The sequence below is a fragment of the Gobius niger genome (genome assembly GCF_951799975.1).
Source record: "Gobius niger genome assembly, chromosome: 6".
Taxonomy (NCBI): domain Eukaryota; kingdom Metazoa; phylum Chordata; class Actinopteri; order Gobiiformes; family Gobiidae; genus Gobius; species Gobius niger.
Window position 1 is genome coordinate 15,434,491 of NC_136857.1, and position 19,294 is coordinate 15,453,784.

Below are 19,294 nucleotides of genomic sequence, written 5' to 3' on the forward strand. Positions count from 1 at the left end.
GACACGTGTTGCATAGGGTATGCAGGTGATGTCACAGCAACAGAAGCCAAATGAATGTCAACATTGACCTATGATCCTTGTTATTATTTGTTTTGACTTTGAGGTTCTGTTTAGAAGTGTATACAATTTACAAAATAGTTTTTATTATAAAAATCTTTCTTTTTTCCAGTAGTGTCTTGATTGTACTTTAATACAGGGGTTCTCAAATTATGATACAAAACAACTCAGGACCTCCCCACTGTATAATGTAACAAGCGCTTGTAATACTTTCAGTTGCAAAAATGTTAATTCTGGTTTATTATCTGGTTTAGGTATTATGTTTTGTTAATTCACTTAATTTTACAAAAAAAGATTCAATACAATGTTATAGTTCTTAAAAGATATTGTCTTGAAATCATCTCACGTGTCTACGTGTCCCGGGGTGTCCTGACCCCACTTTGGGAACCCCTGTTCTACTTTACAGTACTATTTGAGGAATTCTCATCCATCTTGAGCCTTTCTTTAAACACAACTGTGTCTAATGAGAAAGTGAAAGTGCTTTACTGTACTTTTATAAATGATGTGTTTGTTCTCTGTCCAGAGAAAGATATGAATAGCAATATTCTTTAGAGTAGTTTACAATATTTGTTGTACTAATTGTTTGTTGATAAAGTATTGTCTGATCATTATGTGGCAAAATGAGGTCATAAAAGGCATTTTTAAGGTTTTGTACATTGGCCTAAATCCCAAAGTGTGTTGGTTTCTCTGCTGACTTTGGCTCTTGCCCGTCCCCATGTGTTGAGGAAATAAAGATTTTATGGTTTGCATAGGAGCATTGTTTTGCTGGGTACTATTCAAAGTGTCCGACACTGATTTGCATTCTCCCCGTGGACGCGCACTCAGTTCTTTCAGAAGGCTGTGGGACTTTGTTTAATTAGCTGATCTTTTCATTCCATCACGGGACGGGGCGAGAGTGCGGGGGACAGCAGGGGCCATCTGGAGCGCGCCTTTCAGAGTGTGCAGGACGATAATGCCCAAGGGCCCGGTTAAAGCTCCGCACACATTTGGGAAAGTCAGTGAAGCCACCTGCTCAGAGCCAATACAAGTGTGGGGCAAGTTATTTCACAAACGCAGAGCCTACACAAACATTAGAATACATAGAATATAGAAAAGATGATCACACTGTTATATTGATTTCCAATACATTTTCTTGAGGGAAGTTTAAGCTTTGCATACTGTTGGGACATATTTTTACAGAAAAAAGGAAATCCCCCCTGATGCCTCACCTAAGGCTTAAAAAAAGACCATGCTAACCACTGCAGTGAGTGTCTCCATTGTTGACCTACAGGAGTGTTTATGGGTGTGTTCCCTTGAGTCAGTATCTGAGCTCGCAGATAAAAGGGAAATACAGTGGGTGTAAAGACGAGCGGATGAAGTTCGTTTAACAGCCAAAGTAAAGCTGGATTTGGACGTCACCCCCTGATCTGAATCTAAAAGTGAACTTAATCCCCAAGTCTCGTGCAGCATATGTCTAAAGCCCTGGAAAGTGGGGTTGGTGGTGTAATTTCTTCGCATTGTTTAACAGGGTTTCCACAGGGTATTAGAAAGCATTGATTGAAAGTCATTAAATTAACACTACCAAATTTAAGACTTTGAATGTAATTAAAAAGCATTTGATTTTATTTCAACAAACATTATTCATGATTGCTTAGCTGAAAGGGTTCTTCAGCTTTACAAAGGTTTTTGCACAAAAGTTGCCATGTCCAACATTTAAAAATACGAAAAATATCCACACTTTCCATCAATCTTGTTTAATAGAATGGTTGTTAACCTTCAGAAATTTCAGCATTAAAAAGAAAATATTGTATCTGGATACTAATATGGCATTAAAGAGTAATACATCTGAAGAGCTGCTAACTGCATAAACCTTGTTAACTGATCTGCATAATTTATGGTAAGAATTCAGCTCCTAAATGTGAAAATAGAATAACAATAAATTAATATTTTGTTTAGAAGCCTGTCTACAATATGCCGGGATGCTATTAAATAGGTTTAAATTTTAAATAAAAGCTTTGATCACAGTTCAAAAAACTAAATGTCTGATTTGTTTGCATTCCTCATATAATAACTGACGCAGAGGCGCTTCTATGGCATTTGTGATGGCGTTGTCTGGAGTTTGTTTACATGGCGCTGGAGCGTGCTTGTTTACCAGCCCTCACCTGCCAGCTGTCGGGAGTTTGACCAGAGCCCCCCCTAAAGACCCACGCTTCTATTCATCGACGGTGAGACTCTTCTCAAATGAAAGGCCCCTCCCGCACTGAAGCGCGTGCTGTGCTGGGTGAAGAAAATACGCAGAGCGTGTGTAGAGTCACTCGCGTCGGACCATACCATGTTAGTAAGTCGAGGGGAATCACAAGCTGTAAAACTAAATGGATCGTACATATAATATTTCAAAGCTATTTCATAACACAAAATGATGGCACAAAATAAAACCACACGAGTGTTTGACGAACATGCGTAACGGCTGGTGATTACAGAGCGTTATTACGCGAGGGAGAAAATCCGCCCTCCCCTCTTTGGTAAAATGGACCAGTCCGAAGCAGATGTCCCAAGCGCCGCTCTCACATCTGACCAGAGAAAGTCTTTCCAAGTTGCCCTCCCTGGACATGCACAAAGCGAGTAGCCGATAATCACCTCTAGGTAAGTCCACTCAAAGATCTGCCTGCAGGACTCAAATAGACAAAACTCCAGCCCAGAATAGAGAGATCATGTTTACGTTTTATTGGGAAAACTGTGGAATATTAAGTGACGCGACTGTTTAGTCTTAGTATTGGATTAAAACAACGAGGCTATACTTTGTGATAACATGCACTTTTTGAAATTGTTATTTTCCAATAAGCGTTGTGTGGCATCATTCGACAAACCTGCCACTTCGCTTTAAGGGGTATTTATTTATTATTTGGACAATAACCGGCGAAGCTGCAATCAAAAATCTTTCAAAAGTCATTCTGAAGCCTGTTCATTCATTTTCTTGTATTCTTAAAGGAGCTTGTTCAAATTCCCATTGAAAACTATCCACACATTGACATAATGAATGACCACAGCTCACACTTTGCTGTGTCTTATTGGCTGGTTTGTTCAATCACATAAAAAAAAAAAAAAAAAAAAGTGTGGTTCTTGTGTGTTGGCAAGCTTGGCATAGCTACTTCCAGAAACCCCCTTGTCTTAAGTGTATATTGATTGATGTATTGATGTGAAATGTAACAGCACACTTATTAGCCATGCACAGGAACGTCTGGTGATGCAGTTTGCATCGGCTAATGATTTGCAAGTTTGTTTTCCTGCGCACTAGACTTTTACTGCTTCATACACACACACACACACACACACACACATAGTTTATACTTTACAGTTTATTGAAGCCCATGAATCATAATAAAGCTGGTCACTTCTGTTTTCACCACTGCCAGATAACTTTGGAAAATGTGTAACTAGACAAAGCAATAAACTTGATGCATTGCACTGGCCCCCGTTTAACGCCAATTAACACGACATTTTCCATTAATTATCTGCCTATTTGAAGGGGCTATTGCATTACAGGTGTCACGAGCACTTGTTAATGTGGAACAGTAGTGGTGGGATGCCTGTTTAAAGCACCTCTGCCCTTGTCTGTGTTTACACTTGTGTAGATGTGACATTTAGCGTTGAATTTAAATGACTTTTATCACGTTGACTGAATGTGGTGTGGTGTTTGCTGCCCCAGAGCAAACAGCAGATCTCCTTGGGTCTCCTGTTGACTGACACGGGCTGCTACAGTGGTGCTAGATACATCGCCCCCATGTTGTGTCTGGCCCCCTCAGCAATCTCTGGGACACCCTTTGTAAATGATGGGCAGAGCTGCAGAGGCACTATTTAGAGAAGTGTGTATTCAGTGCAGCATTGGGAAACTTTGAAGGAGGCACAGTACATCAATCAATGGTCAGCCCAGACGCTTGGAGCCTTTTGTTTTTGTTCTTTCATTCATTCTTTTCCTCAATGATTTATTTTAAAACAAGATTTTATATTTTTGCCACTTTTTTTGCATTTCTTTATTATTTACTGCTACATCTTGTCTGCTGCAATTAAAGGTTTTCTTTCCTTTTTTTTAAATTTCCATTGGGTCCTCACTCACAGGACGACACCCTGACATCTCCATTATTGATTATTCATCAGTTTTCATTACTCTAATTAGTTTAGAGTAACACATTCATTATCGCAAAGATTGCCAAAGTGTTTCGAGAGAAAATAAGTAAATGCATTTTTGAGCAAAGTTGACTTGTATAAAATTGTACTGTAATGGTGATTCTAGTTCTGCCTTTCATTTTGTTTTCAGTATCAAGTAATTTCAAGTAATTTCAATCACTACAAGTGATTTAAAAAAAAAGGAACTTTATTGATCTCACAGTGGATAAATTCTCTTGTCATGGCAGCTTTTCTATCACACCAAAGGGCAGTAAAAGAGATAATATTTGAATTCAATTTTAAACCAACTTCCTTCCAAACTGGATTAATAACTAAATCTATTAAAATATGTAGTCAACTATGGGCCTATGAGTTTGTGTGATTCAGGGGCTCGAGTCCAGGCTGAGGTGTCATGATGTTGATGTCATTTGGGAACAATGGACCGTGTCTTTTGGCTGGGGCGTCCACAGAGCAGTGTTTGTGTGCAGCATATGGTCTGCAGAGACTGAGCAAGAGCTTTATTGCCCCCACATTGTCTCTGTTTTAAAAGTAAGACCCCGGTGCAACTGAAACACGTCGACAAAACAGTCTGCTCATGACTTGGATTGTTATGGAAGCGCATTGTAAGTCTTGGTATTGCTGATATCAGGTTCATATCAGAGGCCCGGGCAGTGTGATATTGGGACTGCTCTGCTATACATAGATCAAATGCTATCCATGAGTTTCAAGCCATCTACAAAAAAGGCCATTGCTACCTCACAATAAGTAGTATTTAAAATTATTGTGTAAAGATAAGTACGAAACTGATCTCACAAATGGAGAAATTGTTACAGCAGCTTGTCAGGACACTTAATGGCGTGCAAATAGTTAAACAGGAAACGCGCAATCAAAGAAGAGAGAAGTAAATATGCAAACAAAATGAATAAAAATCTCTTTAGACTATTTACAACAAACCACCATTTTCAATTTTGCAAATGGGTAAGGAGCTTTAGGGTGAATTTCATCTTGGCAACATGCAAGGCCGCTATACAAAAAAAAAAAAAAATGTTGAATTGATACCTGCTACCAGCCTTTTTTGTGAACACTTCCCAAACTCAGCACTTCTCCATCACTCCTGACCCCAGTGACGTGCTTGGTAACACAGCACTTCATTTTTCCCTCTCCCAGATTGATGCACTTTTGCTGCTGCGGCCTTATTATGCAAACTCATTTTGCTGAATGGTTTCTTGGCTCCAACTCAGACTTTTTTCCCCTCGGCCTAAAGCATGTTGTAAAGTCGTTTGGTTTTCTTCCACAGTATCAGCACTCAGTGGAGAATCTTAATGACAGGGTTTCACACAGGCGCTGGTCTCGTCTCAGGCATCTCAAGCTTGGTTCTTTTGGGTCCCGTTGGGTAATTCCTGGGCTGACCACAGCGGTAATGAGCGCAGTAAAGATGGCAGCTCCCAGTGCCTCATGGGACAGGGCGGCGGTGGGGGAAGTGTGGAGACAGTGGATCCACTTTGTTCATGATCTGTCCGAGATAAACACACTCGTCCTGGGATGATAGACAGCGGATGGGTGGAGGGCTCTCACGTCAGGCATTTTACAAGATAGTAATGGTCATTAGAAGTGTCTGTCTCAAAAATCAAGATTCAGTGGTCTACTATTATTATTTACCTACCAATTTTAAGGTGCATTGGCCAGAAATGTGCCTCCTGATTGTTATTACTCTTTCCATCAGGGTCACATGACAAAATTTACAGTTACAATGATTGGCATTCAGGTTAAAGGTGGATAACATAAGTTGAAGAACATCATTTATTTCAGTGAAGAAGCAATTTTAATGAAGAAATGTTGGGCAGACAATGTTTAATTTTTGAAGCTATAGACAGGAAGTGACATAGAAGAAGGTGACATTCCATAGCAGTGTGACTCACTCATTTCCCACTGTCCTGTCGGTGTCCAATAAGGAAGGATACTATAAACATCACAAAAATGGCCAAACTAAAGACAGCAGAGTACAATCTTTAGCAAAATCTTAAATATAATCATGTTAACTATGTTTTAGCAAAAATTGTGTCTAATGTGTCATATGCACTTTAAGTTTTTTGCATCTGATCCCTAATCAAACCCCCCCTTTTTAGCTGGCTTGAGCCTGAGCATGCACACCTGCGTCCTTATGGTTTGAATATTCGTAGGTGTGTGCCCAAGGGTGACACTTATTCTAACTTGACGTAGTATTTTTAACACTGTAAGGAAAATCTGAAATGAGAATAATTGCTTTTCATCATTCTGGTAAACCTTTATGTACACAATTGTGCTTTTTGTAACTGTAACTTAAACTCGTGGCCAACAATTTCTGGGGGGGGGGCTGTGCTACCCATGGCCACTCCCTAGACAGCCCCTGGTAGTGCATAGTTCTAGTAGTGCTTTAAAAAACACTGTTACTTAAATAGAAGTAAAAGTGCTATACACGGTTGGTGGTTAAGTACAAATGACCGTAATCCTCCTTACCAAGGCGGTCTGTAACTGTTAACCACAACAACAGCTTCTAAATACAGCCACACAAATTGACTAGGCCTATTACCTACAGCCTATTACTACCGTCACCATTACCATCGATGCAACCCTAATGTTTTCTATCGTGATTCTCTAATAACGTAGATTAATGCTATCTTTTGCAGCCTGGCAATCTTCAATATTTGGTTGATATTTAGAGAGACACCCACGTATGCCCTGCAGCTCAATTGTGGAGAGGTTATTATGGGGTCCTAACCATAAGAAGGTGGCTAAGCTATGTGCGGACTTCTCCCTGTGCGGCACATTGGCTTCCTTAAAGATGAATTGGTTTGATGCACAGAATCAATTTCCCGACAGGGGTAAAAAAATGTAATATAGTGTAGCATAGATGGATCTTTGTGTGGTTGGGAAAGACCCTAACCACACTCATGCAAGATTAGACTCCTCCAGTGTAATCATTAATCTGAGTCTGAGTGTATCCTCAAGAATGGAGGTGAGGCGGGAGCTGTCCATCAAAGCGGTGTCCCACGTGGGGTAAGCTGACAGTTGATTGGCGCGTCTTTCATCTTAAAACCTATTGTAATAGATCTATAGATTCTCTAAAGTTCCTTAAAGATCCCTGCTGTTATATACAAAGAAAGAAAATTTACTGTGAGTGTTGGAGTAAATGACAGTAACTTCTCCTGTTGTTTATGGACATACTTTGTCCTTGTCCCGCTGCTGTCAACATCTGAACATCATAATTTCAACACTCTCATGTCTGCAGATTCTGCTGAATTGATGACAAACAGCAGTGTCTAATGCTCTTTACCAGAAAACTCCCACCTCCCACACATGACTGGGCCCGGGCCGAGACCACAGACGCTGTTGTGAAAGTCTACACAAGACTTATGGGGTGTAAGCGGGTAAATCCCTCATTGCACCGCCTGTCTGTGATTAAGGCAGGGACTGAGTTTGACGTCTTTAGATTTGGATTGCTGTTGTGAGCAAAAGACTCAAGTAGGAGTATAGTGCGTATCAGTCAGACACGCATTACACTCCTACTTTTCCCTCATGTTGTAGAATAGACATTCACATTGGTTTGACAATGAGCATCATTACCAGTCTATAATAGACCTTAACCATGACTATGATAGATACAGACCAGACAGCATCTCTGGAATCATCCATATATGATCATGTTTGAAACAATTAGGAGCGAAAACAAAGAAGAGAAAAATCTTTCTTCAATTCAAAAACGAATTTAACAAATGCAGAATTATTGATATAGTTTTCTACCCAATAAAGATATAGATATCTTTTAAAAAAAACTCACAGGCTTGGTGCTTTTTCTGGGAGGAATTTTTTTTTGGTCGCCTTTTCCATCTAGCTGGCAATACTTTAATGATCCAAATTATGTTTTAACATTATCCACCTTGGTTCTGAGTGTATTGTGTGAATGATTGGTGGTGGTCGATAGATAGCCACTTCTCTGCAGTCAGCTCCAGGGCAGATGAGACTTCTCTCGTAGCTTACCACCAATGAGTGTGGGTATAGCAACTGAAAAAGGTAATGTTAGGCAAGGGCAAGGCAAGTTTATAACTATAAATGAGGTGAATATACTTGGCAGTGGGTAAAAGGACAGATAAGGCTGTGCTGTCTTAATATGTGTCCCAGCCCAAAGCAGCGGTCAGCAGATAGTGTGGGAGCTTATCGAGGGCTGGCGGTGGATACAGAGCTTTTGTCACAGAGTTGTTTTACTGACTCGCGCTGCCCGTTCTTCATTGTGTGACTCATAGCAGCACCGGTTCACATGAGCAGTTGTGTTGAATAGGGCCACGGCTGTACGGGATTGACAGTAATATCCCGTGTGAGGAGGGTTTTGTCCACCTCTTCCTGGTCTGTACAGGAAGAGTCTGATACCGATCTCCAAACAGAGGATGGGACCAGAGCTGAGGACTTAAACTGTGCAACCAACTTCCTGTCTCCTTGACATTTCAGTACTATTTGTTCTTAAGAATGAATGAGAGTTGGTTGTATGCAACAATCTATTAAAATAGGCTATTAAAATGACTGTTTTTGTATTTCAATTGCAGAGTTTTGCTCAAAACAAGATTTTTTATTGTTTACATATGAGGAACTGTCGGTTTAAATAAACCACTTTAGACATCCTCATGATAACTTGTATTGGTGTTATTAGTTACATGGAAAACACCCATTTCTGCATATTTATAAGTTTATTTTGAGCTTCAGTGGGTTTATAGTCTCTTGTGATCTGTTGGCCTCTTTCAGTGGAGCTTGTGGTGAGCTGCGGCATAAATTAATTGACCTAGAAAATGGGTAAATACAAACAAGACTTTATTTGAAAAAGCCCTCTGTATTATGAGCAAAACAAGCCATAAATCCCATTAGCCTCAAATAGTGCAAGTGGGTTGGTTTCTGTATTTTTTCCCTCATGTCGTAGAATAGACATTCACATTGGCTTGACAATGAGTATCATTACAAGTCTATAATAGACCTTAACCATGACTATGATAGATACAGACCAGACAGCATCTCTGGAATAATCCATATATGATCATGTTTGAAACAATTAGGAGGGAAAACAAAGAAGAGACAAATCTTTCCTCAATTCAAAAACGAATTTAACAAATGCAGAATTATTGATATAGTTTTCTACCCAATAAAGATATAGATATGGAGAGGAGCAAAGTGGTTCAACAGCCCATAATTACATAAATAACGATGCTTCATGTTAGCATCAGCTAGCGCTAGCTATGACTGCTGTTTTTTTTTGTTTTTTTTCTCGCTTCTACTGAACAATCTGATGTGAAAAAATATCCAAATGGCCCCGATTTAGACTTTTGACTAAAAAGAGTGGAAATTGTGTTTCACAAAAGATTCTGTTTGCGCTCGGCGAAGCCACGCCCCCTTCTATGACGAGATGTCTTCTGTATCTTAGGTGATCCTGTACAATGACAATATGTCCTCTCAACCATGAGGTCTTAAAACTTGCCAACTGTGTTCTGAAATCTATCCTTGTATTCCAGTACTAGTTCATATCTTTGTCTCTCAAACGCTGATGCTAGCACCAGAACCCTTAAGCCCACATTGATGCCAACACCCTTTTGAGAACCTGCTGCTGTAGAGAATGTCCTAGTGTCGACCATGCCCATAAATTACACTTTCATTTTGATGATTTATTGATGCTCAGGTCGTCGCGTATCCAGCCAGGCCCATGTGATCTGAAGCTGCGCTGAACATGCCCCACATTGAGACATTCTTCCACTTCAAAGCCCCCAGAGGGTTGTCGGACACTGGTTGAATAGGCCTGGAGGGAGGGGCTTGTGGGGGAACAGGTGCAGTGCAGAGTGGGGTAATTCCTAAGGCCATCTGCTTTCTCTTTTTGAGCCCTTTAAAAACGCCCCAATGAGAGACACGCCTCTGTAGCCACACGCTCCCCGTCTCCATGACATCCTCGATTCGGATTAACCCCCGCACATGTGCCGAGTCAACCGTGGGGGTGTCGGGGGGTGGGTCTTTTGTGATGGGGCTTGGGCAGGGGTCCAGAGGTGCAAGGGGAGAGGGGCGGGAGGAGGAGAATGAATGGGTAAGTGTGTGAAAGAAGCCACTCGTCACTGTTGTTTGGGGAGTGCGGCAGGAGGCAGGATGAATGGGACGTGTGGAGAAAGAGAAAATAACAAAGTCTAAATGAACAATTTAACCAAAGCAAACTCACTTTTACAGGTTTAGAGTTTGAAGAAGTCGCTTGGACAGCAGTGAAGATGACGGCCATCGAGAGCAAAGAGGAGATCAGTGATACGGACAGTGGCATCATTGTGCACTCTGGTAAGAAGCACTGCCCTATCTACAAAGCATATCAACTAAATGAGGCAGAAAAACACAGTGAATGTGTTTTATTATCTGCACACCACTAACTTCCCAAAGTACCGCCTTAATGTTGGTTAATATGTGCAGTTTTCTCTTTTTATCTCAATTACCTTTACACGTTTCAGTTTATCAGGATAGCCAGTACACATCAAGCAATAGAGCTAAAACATTCTGATGAAACCAGCTGCATTTTGTTGATTTAAATCATTTCACCACAAGCCATAGCTTCTTCAAGGCTGGGTTGATAACTGTGGTTCCCACCAGATAAGCGGTGACACTTGACAGCTCACAGACAGTAATCTCTGCCGAATTCTGAATTAATAAAAGGATAGAGATCAAATATCCAGGTAGATAGATTATGTCCAGCTGGTTTGAGTGATGGTGCTTATGATGATTTGTATTACTTCAGGCCCTGACAGCCCCACATCTCCACTCAAGGATGGGATGACTCATACTCGAGCCCTGAAACTCAAGCATCAGGCTTTGGAGGAGCGGCTGGAGTTGTGCCTGCTGGAGCTCAGAACATTATGCATCAGGGAGGCAGTATGTAGTAATTATTACCTGTACTTTTCTAAGGTTTTGCTACGTAATAGTAGTATACTTAACATATTTGTCTATCTTCACAGGAGCTAACTGGTAAACTGCCCCCTGACTACCCCCTAATGCCCGATGAGAAACCCCCTCGAGTTCGCAGAAGGATCGGTGCTTCTTTTAAACTGGATGAACGTCTCATTCTTCAAAATAATAAAGAGGTACTGCCATGACAAACCTCGAAAATGCATTGCTGCTCGACACCAGCTTTAACTAACAGTACAACTTCATTGTAGGACTCGGAGTTGCATGCCCTGGAGACTGAACTGGCTCTGCAGCGACAGATATATGAGGCCGCTCGTAAGCTTTCCCTGGAGGACAACCTGAGCAAACCGCAAAAGAAGAGCCGCGCACAACAGTGTAAACGCGAGGAGAAGAAAGTAAAGGAGTTGGCTGAGGCGGTGTTTCAGCACAGAGTCAATAGCGAATGTAGCTCACCGCGCATTACATCAAACCAACACAGAGGTGAGACTCCGCTCTGCCCCTACAGGGTGACGTAGACGCTACTATACAGTTTATGTAGATGTAATGGACTTAAACATATATGTATTATTTTTCCAGATTTGAACATGTCAGACGATAGCTCTCTTTCTGATGTTGTGGCACTCGATGATGGTGAGTTGGTTAAGTTTAAAGTGAACTTTTTTTTTATGTTGTTCATATAGTTTCTAAAATGGTCAGAATTGTTACATGAACTGGCTTTTTGGATATGAACTTTTAATTTATGATGTATTTTAGTGTCTACTCTATAGTCTGTGTGACATCAGGGATTGACAACACAAATCAACTGAACATAATTAGCTTTCTCTCATACAATAGAAAACCTGACTAAGCTTCTCTGTGTAGACGTGGACTCGCCTTGCCCACTTTCCCCTCCGGCTATTGGACATCCCTTCGCAGACCCCATGCATCTGGCCCCGAAACCCCTGCAGTCCTCCCCCGTGTCCTCCAGCATGAGCAGTGTGGAGAGTGAACGCACCCCCATTCAGAGTACCCCATGGAAAGAGTCTAGTCTGGACCATCCCTATAACAAGAACGTCAAACTGCTTAACAATGCTGGCAGCAGGTCCAGGTAAGAAATGGCCATCGTTCAAAGCAGTACCAACTATTGTCTCAATGTATTAAAAGTATGTTACTGCGAATGTTTGAAATCAAATGAGTTCAGTACTGCATTAAGACTCCTACAGTGCGATTATAAGTAAACGTGGTGGTGTTCTGGAGACAGATCAGCAACTGAAAGTAGTCAGAGCGTCTGTGCACTGAGATTAATCTGACCTAATCTTCTGTGGTTGCAGCAGTCCAGCCACAGCCCTTGTGTCCCCAGACGGCAGCAGGCCGATCCCTTCTCAGTTCAACAAGAGCACCTCGCTGAGATACCACAACTCCACCAGCGCCCCCTCCACCCCAGAGCTGCACGTGCGCCGCCAATACTCACAGTCATTCAGGTGAGTGGACTCTCTTCAGGGACTGGACGGCTGCAGGAATTGTCTAGGTTAGTTTTAATATGACCTGGTACCACATCTGCTGAGGAACTGCAACTTCATTTAACTTTATATAGCTGACAAGAGATCCAGCACATTGTGGGAGGGTGACAAGGCTGAGGAAGGCTGATCTCCAAAATGCATAGACAATCCCCTCTTTGGCAAGTTCAAAGAGTTTATTGTCTTTGCCCTGTAGCACTTTGGTCAACCTGATTGTTTTAGAGTTCAATAAAGTTGCAGTTTCCCAGTAGTCCATGTGTCCAGGTCATATTATTAAACTAACTTGAACAATTGCTGAAACCGTCCAGTCCCTGAAGCCTATGATAACCAATAGGACATAGCCTATTGCTGAAAATGGGCTTTACAAAAGTCTAGTTCCTCCATATAGATGCTATAAGTTGAGTACATTGTGTTTATTAGGTAAACTGATGACCGTAATTAAGAATTTGTGATAAAAAATGGTTTCTTCAAATTTTTCAAATAAAAATTCTGTAAAAATGACCATATTTACACATACACTTTAATATGGTAAAACTTCCTCTGCGCTGGGCAACCCCTAAACATCCTTCAAATAATCTGAAAAGATGACATGACTTTCGACCCCAAAAGGAACACGGATCCACATGGGGAGGTTGGCTGTTCCAAAAAAAAAAAAAAAACATAACTTTGAGCCACCCTAATGGACTCTACATAATAAATCATATATCTAAGTCTGAGATTTGAGATGTCAAACATGATTAGAACAAAACAAACTAATAATAATAATAATAATAATTTTAATAATAATAATAATAATAATAATAATAATAATAAACTAACTAGCCAACTAATTACCTTACAAGTATATGCTCTTGTGTTTTAGACTTCCAAAGAGCAAGCCCATCAGTGTGGAGAATAACAAAGGGCGCGGCAGACTGCCCCAGCGTCGCCCCGAGTTCATCCTGCGCTCGCCTCAGTACTCGCCTCTGCGCATGTCCCAGTCCAGTTCTGAAGACACCAGCTCCGAGCACTCCTCCTCCTCCTACATCAGCTCTCCGGGACGGGACGGCCCCACTGAGATCCCCAAACTCTGCCCGCCTCCATACGGCTTCCACTACGGCGCCCAGAAAGCGGTCTCCAGCCCGTCTCCCAATAACAAGACACTCAAGAGGAATCAGAGCAATAAGGAGGTGTCCGACAGCCCTCTTTCTCCTCAGGAAATGGGTGCCAATAAGCGTTTTCTGTCCCCCCCACCTCTCCCGAGTGCTCAAAGGCAGAGCCAAGATGGGCCAACATCACCGAGGAAGAGCCTGAAACCCCCTCCTCCTTACAGGCTGGTGAGGACCCCGTCGCTGAAAGAGTACCCGAACCACGCCTTCAGACTGTTGCCCCGGGAGATAGTGTCAGAGGAGCTCAAGTCCTGGCATCAGAGAAACCAGCAGCAGAAGTTAAGGCCCAATGGGGAACAAGGCCTCACCAGTCCCACCTCACTGCACATGCCCCCCTTTACTCCGGTCAGTACCTCGATATTTTATGACATGGTGTTTTGTGTGAGCTGTTTGAGAACCATTGCATAACTGTATGCGATTATTTCAATTGATCCCTCCATCAACCTAAAACATGTTCAATAGGATAATACTCAAGCTAGGCACTCCTGATTACGAACTTGGCTCCGAAACCACGGATGACTCTAATGCAAATGGCTGGAAATGGCGTAAAGAGTACTCAAAGTTATGGTCAGATGCAATTACTTAGAGGCACAAGAGTCACACTGAATGTATCAGGTAACATTTATAGAGGCGTTTCTCTTCAAAAGTCAAAAGTAAAGTAAGGTAGTTCAAAATAAAGTTGGAGACCCATGAGGTTGTAATCACGTTCTGTTTAGCCTATATATCAGCAAAAATATAATCGGGACAATTGGTCGAGGCATGCACTGTTCCGAACAAGTAAATAAATGTAAAATACATTTTAAAAGATGAGCAGTGAAGCAGTGAAATCATCAAATAAAAATAAAATATTGAAACCGATAACAGGCTACTCCCCGCCTGAACCGAGCTTTACCCAAATCTAAAAGCATAAAATAAAAGCATCACAATAGCGACAAAAACGACGATGAAAACGGAACAAAAATGTGCCGGAAAAGCAACAAGAAAGTGACAAAAAAGAGACAAAAACACAACAACAAAGCAATGAAAACACGGCAAAAAGTAATGAAAAAACAACAAAAATGTGACAAAAATGCAGCGACAACGTGACAAAAAGTTGCAATCACTTTTGTAGGCCTTAGCTTTCAAATGACGAGAAGCTTTTAGATTCGGGTAATGCCGAACTGGAGAAAATGCACTGGGTTAAGGCGGGGTGTAAGAGGTTAATGGGTAGGTTTTCTAAAAGTTTCAAATATTTCAATAAACCTATGAATTTAAATATATTGGGTTTACATTTACAGTCTATGTTATATTTTTTGTCAACCATGTTATTCAAAAATAATAAAACAAACTATCCCATTTTTGCCAAAGTAATTCCAATACCACAAAAAGATTCAAACTTCACACCATGAATACCTAACCCCAGAACATTCTTAAAATAGATGTAAAACGGTTTCTTCGTCGATGTTACAGAATGTACACTGGTTGATTGTTGATCATTAATGGAGCTTTGTTTGATGTTACAGGGCTCAGGTAACTTGGTCCTCCAGAGAGCGACTGACGGGACCCCTCTGCAGTGGTTTGTGGCTGAAGACTCTGAGATCGTGAGCCAAGTTTAAAAAAAAAAATGGACCTATTGCTTTATTTATAAGTATTTATTAACAACATGGACTCTCTGTGAGATGGTTTGTTCAAAGATGAAAACATGTCTGTACCTGAAGAGCATGTTTCTCTTTATCCTAATTGAAACGTATGGTTTAGTGCCATGTTATTTATGTTATTTTAAGATAGATAGTGAAGATGATTGTAACCTGTCAACAATGGACCTACATTACATTTTTGCACATTAAGGTCACCTGCAGAAGTTTAAAAAGTTGCCCATTCCTAATATAATTTTATTTTATTCTATTTATCTTTTATTTAAAGGTCCCTTTTTTCACTGCTAACATTTGTGTATATTTCCTCTTGTAAATACAGACATATTAAGCAAATATAGGCAGAAAAATAGTGGATATAAGGACCATAATGCAGAAATGAAGGATGTCTCCATCTTGAACTTGCATGTTTTTTTAACATTTTAAAATGTTTTTTCTGCTGTAGCGTCACTAACTGTAGCAAGACCCCATGACTTTAATCGTCCACTGTTTATTGTGTCTATAAAGTGAAGTAAGCTAACGTTTATCAACAGATACTAATCACTGACTGAAGGAAGCTTGTTGAATGTTCCCACTGCAATAAGGTTTTTTGTTACCAAGTGATTGGATCAATTTTGTATATTTATAATAAAATATGAGTTCAAACTGGGCTGTTGTGGTTTTGTGACAAACACAGAAAAGTCAAGATGTTATGCAAAAAAAACACACATTTATTCATTCAACTTCATACAAACACAAAATAGTTATTAATGTTTATGAAATGTGATCAGTAAGATTCAGGCTCTTCGTATGGCATCAATAAGAAGTAGATTGTTACGATGAAAGAGAAAAACACACACAGATAAAGACAGAGCAGAGCCCAGCGACAGCTGTACATCGCACGGGTCCCGGGCCCTTTGCACTGAGGACCACACCTTAGAAAAGCATAAGAAGTAAAGTGTTTTTTATCGTCATACAAAGAGATAATTCATCTAAATACAAACCTGTCAGCGGGAGACTTATGGTTGCGATGTGGACTTTTCCGTTCAGTCCTCTTTCGAGACAAAGCAGCTCTGCCTTTGTGACGCTGACGCACTGTTTCAAATGTGGAGCTGACAAGAAGAAAAGAGGAAACTATTGGAGATTTCAGTGTGGAAAATCATTACGGTTTATTTGATAGAGACAGACCACAGCATTTCCACTACTTCTTTCCACTACTACTACTACTACTACTACTACTACTACTACTACTACATATTTTCCTCTTTTCCACCATTTTGACAAATACTGCATCTACAGCAGGAAACTGCACAAGAACGGCTGACAGAAATTCAAGTGAAATCGTTGGGTAGGACACAGAAGTTACTTGATCCAAAAACAATTTTAGTGAGTTACGGCCTTAGCCAAAAATGATTGATAGTCAGACTTAAAGTCAGACTTAAAGGAGTTTAAAAATGTTAAAACTAAATATTTTCCTCCCCCTACATGTTCCAGCAATATCTTAATATGTAGAATGAGCCCAGACTTATTCAAAAACTCAAAAAGTTGTTACTTCGGGTCCTGATGTGGCAGTAGTGAGCATAAAATGACCAACTTGCATCTAGTCTCTTTAAAGGTGTACTATGCAACTTTTTATGCAAAAAAGTCTACATTTGTTTGTATATGACCTTGTAGTGACCCAGCTGTATGAGTGGTCAGCATGGTGCCTTTACTTTTGATCATGGTGGTCTCTACAACGCTCCAGGATCAATTGTTTTGTAAGTTTTCTGGTGAGAGGGTCCGTCAGCAATAAAAACCTTCCAAAGAAAGTGAAGGCATCATGTGGATTCATACTCATACAGCCACCGGGTCACTAAGGTCAAATACGCACAAATTTAAACTTTTTTTTTTCCACATAGAAAGTTGCATAATGCTTCTTTCAACTCAATGCTTGAAACAACAGAAATATGAGGAAATCTTCCTATTGAAAAGATTTAAAGTAAAGCACCACTTTCTACAAATGGCAGTGTTTGTCACATGAACAAAGTGGGGAGGTCTATCCCAGAAAAATCTAATGGAACTGACCTTGTTTTCAGTGTTTTCAGAGTAATTAAAAGGGTATTCTGTTGTGCGTAATAATACTCATCTAGGGGGTCAGAAGTTCTATGCTGTTCAGCCCGATTTTGCCCTCAGGTCTGACGTTGCCGCACCCACTATTTACTAAATGGTAAAATGGTAAATGGTCTCAACTTATACAGCACTTTTACATCAAGAAACCATTCACACTCTCATTCATGCATCAATGTACTTGACACTGGAGGCAAGGTGGGTGAAGTGTCTTGCACAAGGGCACCGATCAGGAGACGACCCCTTGATTATGTATGTGTTTTTTTAGGTTTGTACTTTTTGTTGAGTTCGGCAGCAGCAGGCCCTGGTTTAGCAGGTAGTTCCTCTGGCTTTGGTGCAGAAAGAGGCTCCACAGCAGAGACAACAGGAACAGGTTCAGATATAATTTCACTTTGCTCTTGATTTTCAGCGGTTTCACTTGGATCAAGGGTCCTGTGTGTTGAGAAAACAAAATGTTAAATAAACCTATATATACACCACATGTTTGTATTGTCATACTGTGCGATTGGTGACCTGTCATCGGTGGAGCAGCTGTCATTAAGCACACAGACACTGGACTCAGAGCTGGGACAGGGAGAAGGGCACGAGGGAGCGGACTTCTTACCCCCGCGCTTCCGCTCTCTCTTCCTCTTCTCCTGCGCAAACAAAGACAATTGTGAGTATTTTGGACGTTTCCACCGGACACCTGGATTTACAGTTACATGGCACATGTCTTACTTGTGTTTGGTTTGTAATAATGGTTAAGCTGACTCTTCGACGAAGGCTGCCCTAAAAAAAAAAAAAAAACATGTGAGGAAAAGTTTTGATGTCAAAATAAGAATGATTTTTATAATGAATTGTCTCCAGCTTTACCAACCTGTCTCATGAGTTTGTTAATGTTGCCATTCTCCTCTGGATCTGAGGGAAAAATATGGCCGTTTAAACTTTAATATTTGTAAACATTGCCAACAAAGAGGCGTGTGTAGGGACCTGAGTCTTTGTTGTAAGGGTTTCTATGGGGCGTCCGGAGCTGGACCTGTCGGCGCGCCTCCTCCAGCTCACTCAGGTTCCTGTCGTATCTCCTCCTCAGGTTCTCCACATGCGCCACCATCAACTCCACCGCACGACTCACACGCGCCTCCTACAAATACAAAATACTGTTAAATAATGTAAAAACAGGTAAGTCAGCTTTGAAGAAATGCTGAAAAAGACGCTTGAACCATGTTAATGTAATGAGGCATGTAATGAACAAACATGACCATATAGGCCAGCCCTGGTGCAGGCGCCTCTGTTGGTAATGTTGATTGACACAAGGTGCTGAGAGTAAATCCCATCATCTGATAATTTCTTAAGTGATGTGCAAATTCGGGTTTGCAGAAAATTTGAGATCCGAAATGCACCAGAATACATGAGGTTTAGGTCAAATGGTCCAAGAGCAGAAGTTCCCTGAGCCCTCTCATAAGCAATTATCTTAAAGAGACTATAAGGAGTTTACATGTTATGCCCTAAGGTGTATAATAAGCCCAGACCTTTTCACCACAACTGCCTCTAAAATCCTGCACTGTCATTCAAAAAGTTGTTACTTTGGGTCCAAACGAGCTTAATATAGAGACTGCAGTTACACATAAGACCTGAGGTGGCAGTGAGTATAAAATAGCCAACTTGCCCCTCTAACTTACAAACTTGCATAAACAAAGTTAAAAGTATCTTTTCTCACTAAGCGCCCCCTCATGCAAAACATACGAGTAAATAAAAGTATCTCTGTGCCTGGCTAACCTGATGCACTGCCCCCAGTACTTCTGCCGTG

General features: G+C 40.9%; 1 protein-coding gene across 1 annotated transcript; it reads left to right on the top strand.

Annotated features, from left to right (window-relative positions):
- The first annotated feature begins 2,619 nt into the window (after nucleotides 1-2,619).
- Nucleotides 2,620-16,022, top strand: inavaa (innate immunity activator a). Its single transcript, XM_079558261.1, has 10 exons — nucleotides 2,620-2,679; nucleotides 10,429-10,530; nucleotides 10,982-11,115; nucleotides 11,199-11,324; nucleotides 11,400-11,628; nucleotides 11,725-11,778; nucleotides 12,010-12,235; nucleotides 12,459-12,608; nucleotides 13,507-14,137; nucleotides 15,295-16,022. Exons 2-10 carry the CDS (start codon nucleotides 10,467-10,469, stop codon nucleotides 15,385-15,387), a joined length of 1,707 nt encoding a protein of 568 aa, XP_079414387.1. The 5' UTR covers nucleotides 2,620-2,679; nucleotides 10,429-10,466; the 3' UTR covers nucleotides 15,388-16,022.
- Nucleotides 16,023-19,294: the final 3,272 nt, after the last annotated feature.

Coding starts and splice junctions, on each gene's coding strand:
- inavaa (XM_079558261.1), top strand. CDS start 10,467: ATGACGGCCATCGAGAGCAAAGAGGAGATCAGTGATACGGACAGTGGC. Junction 11,116..11,198: donor CATTATGCATCAGGGAGGCA/GTATGTAGTAAT, acceptor CTATCTTCACAG/GAGCTAACTGGTAAACTGCC. Junction 14,138..15,294: donor ACATGCCCCCCTTTACTCCG/GTCAGTACCTCG, acceptor TTGATGTTACAG/GGCTCAGGTAACTTGGTCCT.